This window comes from Balaenoptera borealis (genome assembly GCF_965194805.1).
Source record: "Balaenoptera borealis genome assembly, chromosome: 16".
Lineage (NCBI taxonomy): Eukaryota > Metazoa > Chordata > Mammalia > Artiodactyla > Balaenopteridae > Balaenoptera > Balaenoptera borealis.
Window position 1 is genome coordinate 4,367,335 of NC_138872.1, and position 16,189 is coordinate 4,383,523.

Below are 16,189 nucleotides of genomic sequence, written 5' to 3' on the forward strand. Positions count from 1 at the left end.
GACTGAGCAGCCCGCAACACCCCTGGGCGGGCAGTGTTTTCCAAGCCAGCTTCACAGGATGGAAGGTGGCGATGCAGCTGACTGCGTAGACGCACCAGCGCCCTGGGTACTGAGCACCTACTGTGTATCTGGCCTAAGCTAGCTGTGGGCACACAGAGCCCTCCATCTGGACTTAACACGTCCGGGTAGCACAGAGTGGCCGGCCACGCAGCAGGTCTGACGCCAGCCTGTCTCTGCTCCTCTGTCCTTCTTCATGAAGGTACCTGCTCCCTGGGGAATGTGCGCCCCTCTGGCTGCCGGGTTAGCGAGAGCCAGTGAGGAGGTGATGACACAGTGCCTTTTTCAGTCCCCGAGAAGTGGCCCCTTCCCGCCACACAGGTGAACGTGGGCCCTCGGGAGACCCAAGGTCTGCTCTCCTGTCAGGCTGAAGGTGACCCCTTGCCCTGAAGCACAGCAAGTGATTAAAAGTGGCCATCTGTGATGAATGACAAAATCATCTTCTCCCCTGAGAAGGGCTGTGACAAAGGCCGGTGATGGTGACAGACCCCGAGCAGAGCTTCAGCGGGGCAGAGGGCAGGAGCGAAACTGCCCTGTGTACGGGGGGAGACCCCACTCGCCCAAGGACACTGAAATGATTAGGAACCAGCGGCCAGCCCTTCGTCGCGAGGAGCAGTCCTCAAGAAGATGGGGTGGCAGCAAGCCCCTTCCTGGATGACACTCGGGTCTATTATGGGAACAGGACCAAGACGATAAGGAAAACCAAGTGTCATCCAGAAACGCCACATCGGCTGCTGCCAGACTTCCCCTGGAGATGACCCCCATGGTCAGATGGGGCTCCCCCAGCCCTGCATTCGGCAAATGAATGATTAGGAGAAACACAACGTTCTCGGAGAATTCATTGATTTCATCCGCCCCTGATCTTCCACTTCTTAGTGCATCATACTTCCTTGCATAACTTAGAGAAGACTGGTGAATTATAGTGTTTGCTTGTGATTCAGAGGTAGAAATTTTTCCAAATGTCTTAGCAAGAAAATGACATCTGAGGGGCCATTAGGAGTGACTCAGCCGGGTGTGGGCAGATCATCAGATGAACTGAGTTCCACTTGCTTGTACTCTGCTTCGTCGTGCGTTCTCTTACTGTAAAAGAAAGTTCGGGGGCTTCCCTGGTGGCGCAGTGGTTGAGAATCTGCCTGCTAATGCAGGGGACACGGGTTCGAGCCCTGGTCTGGGAAGATCCCACATGCCGCGGAGCAGCTGGGCCCGTGAGCCACAATTACTGAGCCTGCGCGTCTGGAGCCTGTGCTCCGCAACAAGAGAGGCCGCGACAGTGAGAGGCCCGCGCACTGCAATGAAGAGTGGCCCCCACTTGCCACAACTAGAAGAAAGCCCTCGCACAAAAATGAAGACCCAACACAGCCAAAAATAAAAAATAAATAAATAAAATTTAAAAAAAAAAAAAAAAAAAAAAGAAAGTTCGGGGAGGATGAATAAGTAACTGCAAGAAGAAAAGGACTAACTAAAAACTAGTCAGTGTTTTTCACTAAGCCAGGCTGCCCAGGTCCACGGACGAGTCTGAGACCTTCTCCCCCTCGGGTGCTCCACGCCGACGGCGCCCCATCCCTCTCCAGCTTCCAAGCCCAGGATGGGAACAATGTGCCATCTCTTTGGGTACATTGAGAATCAGCGTCCTGGGCTGTGGCATCTCTGACTTGCAGGAGGAAACACACACACACACACACACTTCCCGTGAGTTGCCATGATTCTGAGGGTGTATGGAGACGTTAACCTTCTCGGTTGTATCTCTCCCATCTCCCAAGGTGTGCAGCTCCCGATTCACAATGTTCAGTGGCAGAAAGAGAGATAAGCATAACATGTGAAATCAAACACAAATATATACTTCTTCCAGCCCCGTGTTTGTCCAAGAAATCTCCATTTTGTCTGTCTCAGAAATCCACTCGTTTATCCAACAAATATTGGCTGAGTACTGTTTGGGGCGCTCAAGGGACCTCGGCGAAGTAGGAAATCCCCTCCAGGAATGAGAGACACACCTGCCGAGTTCCCTCTCTCTGGCCGTTACCAAGTTCTCTGCCACCATCTCTCTTGATACCTCTTTTAGCCCACCTCTGGGCAAGGGGATGGTTCCTCTCCATCTGGTAGAAGAGACTAAGGCTTGGAGACGGACCCGACAGCTCAAGTCCCAGGATGACGCGGCAGAACCAGAGGTGGGTCGCAAGTCTGCGGACCTCCACATCTAGAGATGATTCCAGGTGTCAAGAGGCGGGCCGGCCAGACAGCCTCCGGCTGGGCCTTCCTCCTCACCTCTGGTCCATAACTGGGTCCTGCCAGCCCTGCCGCCCAGACAGACGTGCCCACGCTCACCATCTCTCAGCAGAATCCCTAACCCATCACCGCCAGCTCTGCTGTCCACGACCGCAATGGCCTCTAACTGACCTTCCATCCATCCTCCCAGAGCGAGCTCATAGAACACAAAAGGTCGCGCCCACGGCTCTCCAAGGAAACTAGCGGCCACCAGGGTAAAACCACCCCTCTTACCGCAGCTGATATGTTGTTCAGATTGATGGGAAAACCCCACGCTCGGAAGCAGGGAGGGAGCCAAAGGAGGCCGAGAGGGAGGGAGGGACGGGGAGGGCTGGGTGGGAACCGGTGGAGGAGGAGGAGCCCTGCACCTTGAGGACAGTGACCTTCGGGCAGCGGGAAGCATGGTCTTAGATCGCAGAGCGCGGCAGCTGAGAGGCGCATTTACAGCCCGGTGACCTCGCCCTGCCGCCCTCTTCTCCAACCACCTCTGCTGCCACTTGGCCGCACCTACCAAGGGTGCTGGCCTTTCAAGGCCTTTGCACACACTCTCCCTTCTGCTTGAAAGGTCCAGCACTTTCCATGGCTACGTCCTCATCAGTCAATCCCAACTCACTGGATGGCTAAGAGGACGTCCCAGAGCAGACTCCCGAGGCCCTGTCGCTACCAGGCCCCATTTGCTCTGTATCTAGCACGTTTTTCTTCGAGCCTCTTTCTGTTTCCACGTAGCCCCTTACCAGAATGTTCGCCCTGGGCAGGCGGGGACTGACACTCCTGTGTCCCCAGGGCTGGGTCAGTGGCGTGGCGCATCCTAGGTGCTCAGCAATGTTTACCGACTGTCCTTAGAGCGCCAGCAGACTGGACCGGGTGAAAGGCCCAGGCCGCTCTGCAAGGGCTCCTGGGCCAGCACCTGGGTGGGCTGGATGTGACCTGCCCGGTGGGCAGTGGCCAGCGTGTTCTGAGGTGATACTGACAGACGATACTCACGAATGTGACCCCCAGGAGCCAAGTTCCCTCCCAAGTGAGCCTGTGCGGCCAGCAGAGGGTGTGGTGGTGATGGCATTTGGGGACCACGAACTTGACCCACATTCACTGCAGAGGGTCAGCGTGAGCGTCTGACCCAGTGGCCGCGTGGATGGAGACGAGCCTGCAGCTGGCGAGAGGACCACGGTGCCCCGCGAGCCAGACTTGCCTTCTGTCACCGCCAGCGTCTTTCACAACAGATGCAGTATCCAGGATGTGGCTCAACTCAGGAATGTGGAACCATAGGAAATGTCTGCAGCCTGCCGGGTGCGGGCAGGCAACACGGCACGAAGGAAGGAGAGGAGAGGACTTCGAGGCAATTCCACGGTAAACAAAAACTCACCTTGTTCTTATGCTGCAGGTTGGGAGACTGGGCCGGCCCTGGCTTACCTGTAAAGTGTGTGATTTCTTTATTGGGACGAGGGGACAAGTCAACCTTATTTTTATTTTTTTTATTTTTTATAAATTTATTTATTTATTTTTGGCTGTGTTGGGTCTTCGTTTCTGTGCGAGGGCTTTCTCCAGTTGCGGCGAGCGGGGGCCACTCTTCATCGCGGTGCGCGGGCCTCTCACTATCGCGGCCTCTCTTGTTGCAAAGCACAGGCTCCAGACGCGCAGGCTCAGTAGTTGTGGCTCACGGGTCTAGTTGCTCCGCGGCATGTGGGATCTTCCCAGACCAGGGCTCGAACCCGTGTCCCCTGCATTGGCAGGCGGATTCTTAACCACTGTGCCACCAGGGAAGCCCTCAACCTTATTTTTAGAAGCAAATAGGCTTTTGTGTCGTGGCCTTGGATCACATGTTCGCCAGGAGACTTTACGGGGCGTTAAAAAAGAAAAAAGGGACTAGACTCAAACCCACCACCCGGGAGCCTTGGGCTGAGTACCGGTCTCTCAACCTCTCTGGAGCCTCGGTCTTCCCACCTATAAAATAGGTGACGGCATCTGATTCCCACCTCACGGGGTTGTGCCTAGGGTCAAATGAGAAAAGACTTTCCCAGGCGGGAGAGCCTTCTAGACTGTCAGACTCTGCCTGTAGACACAGCCCAGGGAGCGGGAGGGGAGCGCAGGGGTGACTCAGTTCCCCAGGGAGAGGCCTTTGTCCTGGTTTCAGGGAAGGGTCTGAGTCTCAAGTATGCGTTAGATGTGCTCCGCATGGGGACACACAGGTGAGGATGGCCTGAGGGGAGCCGACCTTGGGGCCCTGCCCGAGCCTCCTCTGTTCCAGGCAGAGAAGATGAGTCACGATCCGCAAAATGCCCTCACAGGCATGCAGAGCGGTGTCCGGAAGGGACCGCGCAACCTGCCGCTCAGGTGCATCTGCTTCGGGGAGAGACGGGCGGCCGGTCCAGCAGGTTCTCCTCTCCCTCCGTCCCAGCGGCCTTTGAATTTCACCTGTGCGCCTTCAGAGACCTCCTAGGGCCAAATGCCCTCGGCTAACAGAGGCGGTCAGGGCCGTGGTCCCCTCCCTCAACAGAACACAGCTCTAAGGGACCCAGTGTGGTTTCAGTGACCCCTAAAGTGACGCGGCTAGCTCACCCCTCAGAGCCGTGGGCCAGGTGGACGTGCCTCGGCGGACCACAGCCAAGTTCAGAGGGGAAGAAAGGGTCCAGGGGCTTGGCTCCGCGTGTTGGACCCGTCACAGGTGCTGAAGAAGCAGAGTGGGTCACAGGAGAACTCATTTACTTCTTCTTGCCTTGAAAGTTGTGGTTTCAAATGTCTGGCCTCCCTCCCCCTCCTCCTGCCCGATTTTCCTGTCACTCTCTGAGTTTGAGTTGCTTCTAGGACAGGAAAACCCTGGTGTATCACCACCTGTCAACGCTGGATGTCCTATTCGTTGCCAGCCTGAAAATGTCACCGTCCCTCCCTTTAACCTGCATTCTCCAGGGCTGAATGCTCCCTGACCCCCAAGCCCCACTCTGACCCTTGCTGCAGGCCCTGCCCTACGGAGGCTGAGTCATCGGGCAGGCCCAGCTCTGCAATCTGCGGCTCAAAACGAAAACAGGGCGCCTTGGGCAGCCCGGCATCACCCCAGGTGCTCGGGGCCCTGTTGACGGCAGGGGTCACAAGCCCACGATGCCGGCCCTGCCTGTCATAATGCTGACGCGTGGGGACCTCCTCGGAGAATCCCAGGGCGCCTCCAGAACATCCAGGTCTCCCAACACGGCAGGTGCCGAAGAGCTTGTAACCCAGCACATCATTTTCACCCAGCATCAGGGATGCAGCCCCAGACCTCACAGCAGTCCTCAGAGGCTGGGCCTAGGGACCGTCTGTGTCCCGTGTTGTAAAACTTGTGGTCGGACTTTGCACCTCTTGGGCCCTGACCGCTTATGGGGACTTGGGGGTCCCCAAAATATTTGTCACCCTGCAATATTGGGACCATTCTGGTCATTCTTCAGCAACTAGGAGGTTTTAGCTTGTTCTTCGGAGGAGACCAAACACCCACCTCTTAGGAAGACCCCACCTGGATGACGGATGTCACGGGGGTCACGGGGACAACCATGCCGGCTTGTTTCCGCACGTGGATGGAGGACAGATTGGCCGACTCACCTTGGCCGTGGAGGAAAGAGGGGTAGGAAGGGGAAGTCCTGGCTGGCAACTCCCTTCCCACACCTGCTACACCCGAGGGAAGGGAAGGGCTTTGGCGCCAGGGCCAGGACACCTGTTCGAGCAAATCAGCCTCTGCAGACGTGGTTTCCGTGCCCCCATCCCCACTGCTCAAACCTGGACGTTTTCTCACGGGATCGGGGTGGAGGGTGGGCAGCCCCATCCCACCTCCTAACCAGGAACTGACTCACACTAAGGGTTCCGAGGAGCCGACTTTCCGGGAAGATAAAAGACACCTCAACAGATAGACTTCAACAGTTAGAGGCCGTGTCTACATGTTGCCTCAGCAATAGCGTCTCAGGAGCAGGGACTAAGCCCTGCTGGGATTCCGTGGGTGCCCCAGGGCTTCCAAGGGTGGTCACAGAAATGGCTGGAAGTCCCTGGGCCAGCCACCGTGGTTTCTGATTGCAGGTTTGGTGCCGGCAGAGGGAAAGAGGGGGTGGGTGTGTGGGGATGCCCATGTAGTCCAGGGAACAGCAGGGTCCCCGCATCTGAGGACCCTATAGCCAAGGCTGTGGGCCCTAGAGCAAAAATCCTGGGCCCTCTTCTCCCAGGACCACGGAGGCCATTCTGTGGTCGGCTCAGGTGACCGCCACTCAGGAGGGGCAGGAGGAGGGGAAATTCTTGAGTTACGAAACCAAGGCCCCCAGGGTCCCACTTCTGCTTTTGTTTCTCTGTTTGAAGATGAAACGGCTTTGTTAGCAGAAACTCATCCAGCAAGCTTTGGGAGTTGGAATGTAGAATTAATGATTCAGGCCCAAGTGAAACTTTCCTCGAGGGGCACTTTCTGGGAGGATCCTGTCGTCCTTCACTATGTAGGGAAAATGTCTCTCCAGAAAGGGCCTGGGCCTTCGGGAAATGGCCTTCAGAAAGCTAGACCAGAGCACAGTCCTGCGGGGAGACCCCCCTGCCCATCCCCGGAGGCCTGGGCCCACGTGGGATGCGGAGAGAGGGGCACCTCTCCGGGGCCAAGGGTCCCAAGAACCCAAGGCTGGGCATGCCCCTGAGAGTGAACGAGGTCTGACGGATGGGAGGCTCCCGGCTGGCGGCCGGGTCGGGTCTGGGGTCAGCCGAGGCCTGGCGCGTGACCCGAGTCCGGGCGGCGGGGCCGTGCGGCCGGGCGGGGCGGGGCCGGGTCACCGGGGGCAGCCGCGCGCCCCGCCCCGGGGGAGTGTCCCGCCCGCGCGCAGCCACCTTAAGGGCCGGACCGGGCGGGGCGGCCGGGGCGGAGGCTGGCGGAGGAGCTACCGGCGCGGAATCCGAGTTAGGATCCGAGTCGGGATTCGAGTCGGGGTCCGACCGCAGCGGCGCGGGAGCCATGGCGTCGTCCGGGCCGGCGCAGCTGCTGCTGCTGCTGCTCGTGCTGCCGGCGAGCGCGGCGCGGGCCGGCCTCCACTTCCGCCCGGGCCGCGGCTGCTACCGGCCCCTGCGGGGGGACCAGCTCACCCAGCTGGGGCGCAGGTCGGGGCGGCTGGGGAGGCGGGGAGGGGCTGCCCATCTCCCGGGGCTTCGCGCCCTCTCCCGCCTGGGGGACCCTGCCGCCTCCTTGGGGTGCCAGGAGCCAGGACGCCCAGCCTCGCTTGACCTCTGAGGGTCAGGGCCAGCCCCGTTGCTTTGGGGGCGCGCTCGTTCACATTTGCGGGGTTGGACGAGGCGCACCGGTGCAGGAGGCAGGCCAGCCTCGCCGCCCTGGCATTTGGGGCATTGCTGGCGGAGCGGTCTGGTTCCTGCACTGGGGCGGGGGGGGGGGGGGGGGCTGGTGTGTGCCCTGCCCACTTCAGATTCTGAGCGGGCAGGGGCGTCTCCTGGCTGAGATAGCCCGCTCCCGCTCGCTCTCAGTTTGGGGAGGGGAGAGGGCGCTGGGGAAGGTGCCTGCGCGCCGGACCCCCAGGGGCCCCAGTGCTGATTCCGGTGGCGGTGGTCTGTTCCCAGGACATACCCCCGGCCTCACGAGTACCTGTCCCCATCGGATCTGCCCAAGAGCTGGGACTGGCGCAACGTGAATGGGGTCAACTACGCCAGTGTCACCAGGAACCAGCACATCCCCCAGTACTGTGGCTCCTGCTGGGCCCACGGCAGCACCAGTGCCATGGCGGGTAGGTCGGGGACTGCGGCCCCTCTTGACTGTGGGCCAGGAGGGCCCGTCCAGCTGCCTTCTTTGTCAGTACCGGCAGCCGCAGCCCAGGGTCCCGGGGGCCCGCAGTTCTGTGCCAGGACTCAGCCTGGCATGGGGCGGTGTCTGCGTCAGGCCTCGGGGAGCGGACCCGGGGCCTGTGGATGTCCGGGAGTCACAGGACTGAAGACCTGTGACAAACGGCTCCCAGGAGCCTTATCTGTCCCGAAGCTTGTGACCTGGGCTCTTGGGGATCAAACCACAAACTCACCGAACCCCTTGCTGGTGTTTGGGTATGCGGAAGTGAAGCTACTTTTCAGCGTAGTTAATATTTGAAATGAATGCCTGCCCTGGGCTTGGAACATTGAGCAAGGCTGGCCATTTTCTCATCTGGGCCTTAGCCGTCTGGCTGCAGCAAGGGCGGGAAACCTCGAGGCCGGGGTTGCGGGGCGGCGGGGTTGGGGGGGGGATCCGAAGTCAGCGCCGCTCTAGAAGGCTGCTGGGCCTGCCTTGGTAGGGGAGGGAGGGCGACTTCACACCAGCCTGGGCCTTCATTCAGCTCGGGGTTCCGGGAGCCTGCAGTCACGCCTGAATCTTTCGAACTCCTGCCCCGTGGCATTGTGTTAAGCCAATGTGTGGCTACCGCCCCTGGCCTACGCTCGATGTCTCATCCCATTTAAGCCTCCTGGCTGCCCTGTGATTGCTCCCACTTTGCAGATGAGGAAACTGAGGCTCCTGGCAGGGAGGTCAGGAGACTAGGCCTTTGTGGGAGTGACAGCCGGGAGCAGAGCCCGGAAGCTGGGCTGTCTTTAGGATGAGGAGTAGGGGTGGCGTCTGGAGCCCAGGGCCAGCCAGCTGTACTGGGGGCACCTGGCAGGGTCTCGTGGTGGCCCTGCCCCATCTCTCCTGGGGGCTGGGTTGTACTTTTGACCCTTCAGGAAGGAGGAGGGCGGGGGTGGGTAGGCTGAGCCCCATTTTATTTTGTTTTATTTTATTAAAAAATTTTGTTTTGGCTGCACCCCGCGGCTTGCAGGATCTTAGTTCCCCAACCAGGGGTTGAACCCCGGCCCACAGCAGTGAACACGCCGAGTCCTAATCACTGGGCCACCAGGGAACTCCCTGAGCCCCATTTTAGGGTGTAGGAGCTCTTGGCTTAACCACTGGAGCCGCTGGGAGACTTCAGGGCCCCGCAGGCGGGCAGGCAGGCAGGGTGTGGGCGGGCCTCGAGCCAGAGGCTCAGGGCAAAGGCCTGGCAGGAATGGCGCACTCCCTGGCCTGGAGGAACTGAGAGGGCCTTTGTGGCAGGGGCCTAAGGGTGGGTGGGGGAAGCTGAGAAGGTCACCAGGGGCCCTACCCCCAGGGGGAGGGGCCAGGCAGAAGCCTGAGGGATCTTAGGGAGGGAGTCACATGCCAAGATTTGCATCTGTAGAGGAGTGCGGGGCCTGGAGGGGATGGCGTGTCCCTGTTCACAGGTCAGCCCTCCACTTGCTGGAGTGAAGTCTCCTGGGCAGATAGATGACTGCTTCTCCCCTCTTGCTCTCCGACCGCTAACGGCCTCCCTAGCAGCAGGCGTCCTCTTCCTCTTTCACTGAGAAAACAGAAGCCCCCAGAAGGGGACTTCCACAGTGCCCGGCCCAGCCGCCACCTGCTGCAGCTGGTCATAGCTCGCCTTCCCTCCCGTCCCCGGGCGTCCAGCGTCTGAGCCCCTGGACGAGGCCATCCCTGCCGATGCTCAGACCTGGCCATCGCTGAACCCCACCCCGTCTCCAGCCGCCACCCCACTTCTGGGCTCCTGGAGGGGCCTGCAGTCCCCACTTCCTCCCTGCCAACCCGACCCCCTCCAGTCGCCTGCCAGCTCCTCGCCAAGGTCACCGGCACGCCAGGGGCAGGTCTGGTGGTTGCCCCCGGGCCTCGCCCTGCCCGGTTGTGCTTGATCACCCCCTCCCCGAAATGTTTTCCTCGGCTTTAGCCACAGGCCCCCGATCTCTGCCTCACCGGCCCCTCCTTCACCCCCCTCACCGGCTCCTCATCCCCCCGCTTAACTTCTGGACCTTGGGCTCCCCAGGACCCTGCACCTGGACTCGGCCTTCACGTCCCCCCGCGGGACACCTCCAACCTCAGGTGTTCCTCCTTTCTGCCACCACCCTCACCCCCAAACCAGTCCTTCCCCGGCCTCCCTGATGGCTCCAGGAGAATGCCATCCCTCCCTCACTCGGGCCCAGGCCCAGAGGCACGCCGCCGGCCTCCTGCTTCTCACCCTCAGACCACCGGCCGCAGGGCTGGACCCCACCTTCAAAGCGCCGCTGCGGAGCTGCCTCCCCGGCCCGCCTGTTGCTGCCCTGATGCAGCAGCTCAGACCCAGGCCGGGGCCCTTTTCTGTTCTGCTGGAAACCCTCCAAGGTTTCAGGCAGATAAAACAAAACCCTGCCTCGCCCGCACAGCCTGTGTAAGCTGGCTCCCTGTTCCATGTTGGGACCCAGTTTGGACACCAAGAGCTGAAGAACGGGGCGGGGCACCCTCAGGCGGGAGGGGTTATTGGGTGAAGTGGTGTCAGCTGGAGGGTCAGCAAGGCCGGGGAGGAGGCTTGAGCGCCCAGGGCAGCGCCGGCCGGAGGCTGCTGAGAAGGAGCTTGGGGAGACCTGCAGGGGGGGTGGAGGGCGGGGCTGACCCGCACAAGGGGGTCCGCAGAGGGCTGTCCGCGGAAGAGCACTGGGGGGGTGCGTCCAGGGGCGCTGGGGGAAGGGCTGGGGTGCGTGCTGGTGACTGGCCGTGGGTTCCAGAAGGCCCGGGGCTGGTCACATGGCCGGATGTAGAGCTCTGTGGGCCCAAGGGCCTAGGAGGTGACCCCAGGGCTGTAGGGGGCCTGGGGATGCAGGAGGGAAGGAAGGGGGCGCCTGGAGGGGGCTGCTGGTGGGTGGAGGGCCTGGCCGCTTGCTCGCCGTCATCAGGGAAGGAACAGGCGCAGCTGCGGTGAGTTCTGACCTGGAGGGGGGATCTCGGGATGCGGCCACGAGGTGGGTGGTTGCGGGATCGTCGCTCCGGGAGAGTGGAAAGCGAGGTGGCGGCCGTGGTAGTGTTGGCTGCAGGGCCCCGCAGGATGCTGTCTGTGCAGGGAAAGGGGGGCAAGGCGCGGGGGGCCGTGGCTGCCCTCAGCCGTCCCCAGCTGCCCCGTGGGGCGTGTGGGCCCGGGCGCGTGCGGAGTGAGAGTGGGGTCGCCGACCGGCCCCTAGTCTGGCTCCCCAGTGCCCTCGGGGATCTACCAGCCTTGAGGCAGGACACGCCCGGCCCTGCCTGGATGGCACTTGTAGTGGGGGGAGGGTGGGCATCGGTGCCAGGAAGGGCCCGGGAGGCCTCTCTGGAGAGCAGGGACCCCAGGGAGGAGGGGAGGGCCCTCCAGAGAGGGATGCGTGGCCCCCGGAGCGGCAGGCAGTGGGGTGGGTGCTGACCAGCATGGGTGCTGTCCCCGCAGACCGGATCAACATCAAGAGGAAGGGGGCGTGGCCCTCCGTACTGCTGTCCGTGCAGCACGTGATCGACTGCGGCAACGCCGGCTCGTGCGAGGGGGGCAACGACCTGCCGGTGTGGGAGTACGCCCACCGGCACGGCATCCCCGACGAGACCTGTAACAACTACCAGGCCAAGGACCAAGGTAGGGCCTGCTCACCCCCCAGACGCGCGTGCACACGCATGCGCACACGCGCGCACGCACACACACACGCGCGCACACTCACTCACACGCACACACACTCTCTCCCTCTCTCCCTCCCTCCCTCCCTCCCCCTCCCTCCCTCTCTCCCTCCCCCTCCCTCCCTCTCTCTCTCTCTCCCCCCCCACCCTTTCTCTCTCTGCCCTCTTCCCAGCGCGCGTGTGGCCGGGGCCCTGGGGGACAGCGGGACGGAGCTGGGAGCCCCCTGCCGCCGTGTGCCTCGTGGGGCAGGGCGACAGGAAAGTTGGGGCCTGGCCTCCTTGGTGGGAAGACCAACAAAAAAGGACTTGGGATGGGGGTCTCCAGCCTGCGTGCCCTGCGGCCAGGCCAGGCCCTGGTGTTTGGGTTCTGACACGCTGGCATTTTGGTGGTTTCATGGCCCTTTGTAAGGGGAACGCTCATCAAGGGAAGAGTGTTTTCCAGGAGCCGGGTGTGGCGAGCAGGCAAGAAGCAGGCGGGCCCGGCCTGGTTTGAGACCCTAGTCCCGGCCGCCTGCATCTGGGTGGATTCGGAGCCGAGGGCGCTGCACGGACCAGCGGATGCAAGCTGGCCTGGGGCCCTGGAGTCGGCACGGTCCTTTCAGGCTGCTCCTCTTGGAAACCCAAGGAAAGAAAAAGTCCAAACCCTAACGCCACAGTGGGTAGTTTTAAGTCACCTGTCTGAGCTCCCTCGTAACCAGAGCAGAGAGCTGAGACCAACTCAAAAGGCCTTTTGAGACAGGAGCGAGGAGGATGGCGGTGTGTGGGGGGAGCCCGGGGGGCTTTTCTGCCCCCCTTCCATCTGTAAAAGGTGTGCTCAGGCCCCTGTACCTTCTGAAGGCGCCATCCCACGCCCACAGGCTGCCCCCGCCTTGCCTCCCAGGCCGTATTGCCCAGCCAGAAAGCATCTCCCCAAACTGGTCCAGTGAGTTGTTGAAGTGATATGATAGATGCAGCAGGGGTCAGAGAACCAAGGAGAGGTGTCCAGGATGAAGGGGAGCAGGGAGGGCCCCCGAGGGCTCAGAATCGGGAACCAGGTGGTCCTTGGAGCCCTGATCCGCCCAGAACTGGTCTTGTCTGTCCTCGGCCAGGCCCCTCCAGCCCACCTAGTACAACAGGGCCAGATGGAACTCATCAGCACCTGATTGTTTGCAATAAGTAGTCCTGTCTTTTTTTTTTTTTTCTTTGGCTGTGTTGGGTCTTCGTTGCTGCGCATGGGCTTTCTCTAGTTGCAGCGAGCGGGGGCTACTCTTCGTTGCGGTGCGTGGGCTTCTCATTGCAGTGGCTTCTCTTGTTGTGGAGCACGGGCTCTAGGGCGCGCAGGCTTCAGTAGTTGTGGTGCATGTGGGCTCAGTAGCTGTGGCGTGCAGGCTCAGTAGTTGTGGCTCGTGGGCTCTAGAGCACAGGCTCAGTAGTTGTGGCGCACGGGCTTAGTTGCTCCGCAGCATGTGGGATCTTCCCGGACCAGGGATCGAACCCGTGTCCCCTGCACTGACAGGCGGATTCTTAACCACTGCGACACCAGGCAAGTCCCAGTAGTCCTGTCTTTGTATTAGCAAGTGTGGCCACAGATCCACCTTTTTTCAGGTTGTCCTGGGCATTTGGTGTCCAAGGGACAAATTAAACCAACAGTTTAATCCTCAAGGAGTTTCATGTCTTGGGGGAGGAGTCTGGATAGATACAAAACTATAACAGAAATAGGTAACGTGAAAGCAGTAGAAAGTGGTGCCGTGGGCCGAGGCAGGATAGACGAGGTGAGAAGTAATGCTGTCTAGGGCCCAGGAAGGACGAAGGAGACGGTGTGGAGTCTTCCAGATCTCATAGCTGCACTGTTTTTTGAGGCCTAATTATTGATACCTCCTCAGACCGAAATAATAAGAAAATACTTATTTTTTCCCCAAACGTGTCGGCCTATTCACTAGCCAACAATACAATCTTATTAAAAGTGAATAATTTAATTACACTCTATTCTCAGCTGTAGAGTATTGTGCAAAGGCCTTTCTCCCGGCTTTAAAGGAAAAGTGGAGCTTTTGAGCACCTACTATGTGCTAATTAACGTTTCTTTCCACTGAGGCCTGGGGAAAGGCTTTTTATAACTCCTGCAGCTGAAAGAAGAGGGTAATTAAACACCCAAGGGCAAGAAGATTTCCATTATTAGCTGATGGATGGAGCGTTCAGTTAGAAAAGTGGAGATTGGGTCTGGGCGTGCTTCTTTGTTCCCGGGTTAACGAGGAAATGGCCTCACGCTGACTTTCCGTGCTGTCCCCAGAGTGCAACAAGTTTAACCAGTGTGGAACATGCACTGAATTCAGAGAGTGCCATGTCATCAAGAACTACACCCTCTGGAAAGTTGGCGACTACGGCTCCCTCTCCGGGAGGGAGAAGATGATGGCAGAAATCTATGCGAAGGGCCCCATCAGGTGAGGAGCTTTGAGACCCCGGCCCGCGGAGGGCGTGCACGCTTCCAGTAAACGGGACCCGGGTGATTTTCACCCTTTCCTTCTGGCCAACTCTACCCACAAGGCTGGAGACACAGCTGCCACGTGAGTTCTCTCAAAAGTAAAGCTCAATAGCCCATGTGCCCCTCGTAGGATTATTGTGAGGGAAGGACACAGCCATGGACAGTTCCCAGCGTGTAGCCAGCGCTCTGGGGCGGCTGGTACAGCTTCGGTAGGGAGGACGCAAGTGAGTAACAGAAGTTTGGGCAGAATCATCAGGTGTGCGTTATCTGAGTTGGGTCCACACGGCTCTTCCTAACGATGGTCAACGATGGCCATTGAAAGCGCTCATTCTTTCCCTGCTTGCTCTCAGCTGCGGTATAATGGCAACGGATAAGATGTCTAACTACACCGGTGGCATCTATGCTGAATACCACGACAGGGCCTACATAAACCACATAGTTTCTGTGGCCGGCTGGGGTGTCAGCCACGGGACGGAGTACTGGATCGTCCGGAATTCGTGGGGCGAACCATGGGTAAGACATTTCCACTGCAACTCCTCTCACTCGGATGGATCTGGGGGTTTTGTAGCTGAGAACTGCGGCCCTGAGCAGAGGGGCTTCAGGCTCCAGACCTGTGGGGTGAGGTCCTTCTGCGCTGCACGGGGGCCGTCCCCGTTCTGTGCATCGCAGCACGTGTAGCCGCATCCCCGGCCCCTACCCAGTAGATGCCAGATGCTCCTTCCCGCCCCCCAGCTGTGACAACCAAAAACGTCTGCAGACGTTGACAAATGTCTCCCAATGGGGATGGGGGCTGAGAAGTGCTGCTTTCGAAGTTTCCGTTTAGCTAGCTTTTATTCCTTTACAGCCATCTCATTCTTTTTCTTGCCATACTTTCGGCTTTCCTAAGTAATACTGTGGAGTTTCTTCAAAAATACTTTGAGTCAAAAACCCAGGGGAATTAAATTAACTGCCAGAATTTTCATTTCTAAGACCTAGTATTAACCATTAACAGCTGAAGACACAAATTCATTGTTATTGAAATCAGGGAAGGTGATTTATGTCGAAGTGATGAAATGTCAGTATTTTTTATTAAACGACTATAAATGGGGATATTAATAGGTAGTCGAGTCATCTGGTCTAAAGAGTTGATCAACATTTTAGTTACATTAATTAGCTCTCGGCATACGGGCCACGTACCCCTCGTGTTGAATATTAACCAAGTTAGATATTTCACAAAAGCTATTTCCGAACAGGGGTCCCAGGGAAGGGAAGGGCCAGCCGAGCGGGTGGCGGGGACGCTGCGGGCCCCCCGAGCCTGAGGCTGAGTGAGGAGGGGCGGGGTCAGTGTACGCAGAGCGCAGACAGGATCCAGCTGACGCACGGCCCCGGCCCTCACAGGGTGAGCGGGGCTGGATGCGCATAGTGACCAGCGCCTACAGAGGCGGCAAGGGTGCCGACTACAACCTCGCCGTCGAGGAGAGCTGCACATTTGGGGACCCCATCGTTTAAGGCGGACGTCTCCAGAGGAGCGGCTCCTAAGTGATCGCGTGAGCCGTAACCAGAGGGGATCCCACCTTCACGGGCACTGGGGTGGTACTGCCGTGGTTTGAAGGAACTGGGGGTTGACGGTCACATACGTGACGGCCGGTGACGGCCCTGGGCGCCGAGAAGGGATGGCTGACGCGATGCCGCACGGGCTGAAAGCGTTCCCGGGGGGGAGTCGCAGAGGGGACGACCCAGCACCCACACAGGACCGCTTCCTGCCGGGAGGACGGCAGCGCACCACCTCCCTGCAGAAGAGTGATCCACCAGGCGGTGAATGATGTGACCTCTGTTTTCTTCAGTAAATGATTTGGCGACTGTAGTCTGTGATGTATTTACGAGGTGGAACATTTCAGACTTGTCATCACCAGTTCCTCTGTCACCCTGAAATCAATGGTAGGGCCGAGGGGGGATGGCGATCTCAAGTTGCCCAAGGGATGAATAAAATGCACACTTCACACCAGAAC

General features: G+C 59.5%; 1 protein-coding gene across 1 annotated transcript; it reads left to right on the top strand.

Moving 5' to 3' along the window:
- Nucleotides 1-7,131: 7,131 nt before the first annotated feature.
- On the top strand, nt 7,132-16,188 carry CTSZ (cathepsin Z). Its single transcript, XM_082361032.1, has 6 exons — nt 7,132-7,404; nt 7,876-8,039; nt 11,526-11,705; nt 14,010-14,160; nt 14,552-14,714; nt 15,579-16,188. The coding sequence occupies exons 1-6, from the start codon at nt 7,262-7,264 to the stop codon at nt 15,687-15,689; spliced, it is 912 nt and encodes a 303-aa protein (XP_082217158.1). The 5' UTR covers nt 7,132-7,261; the 3' UTR covers nt 15,690-16,188.
- The last annotated feature ends 1 nt before the right edge of the window (nt 16,189 follows it).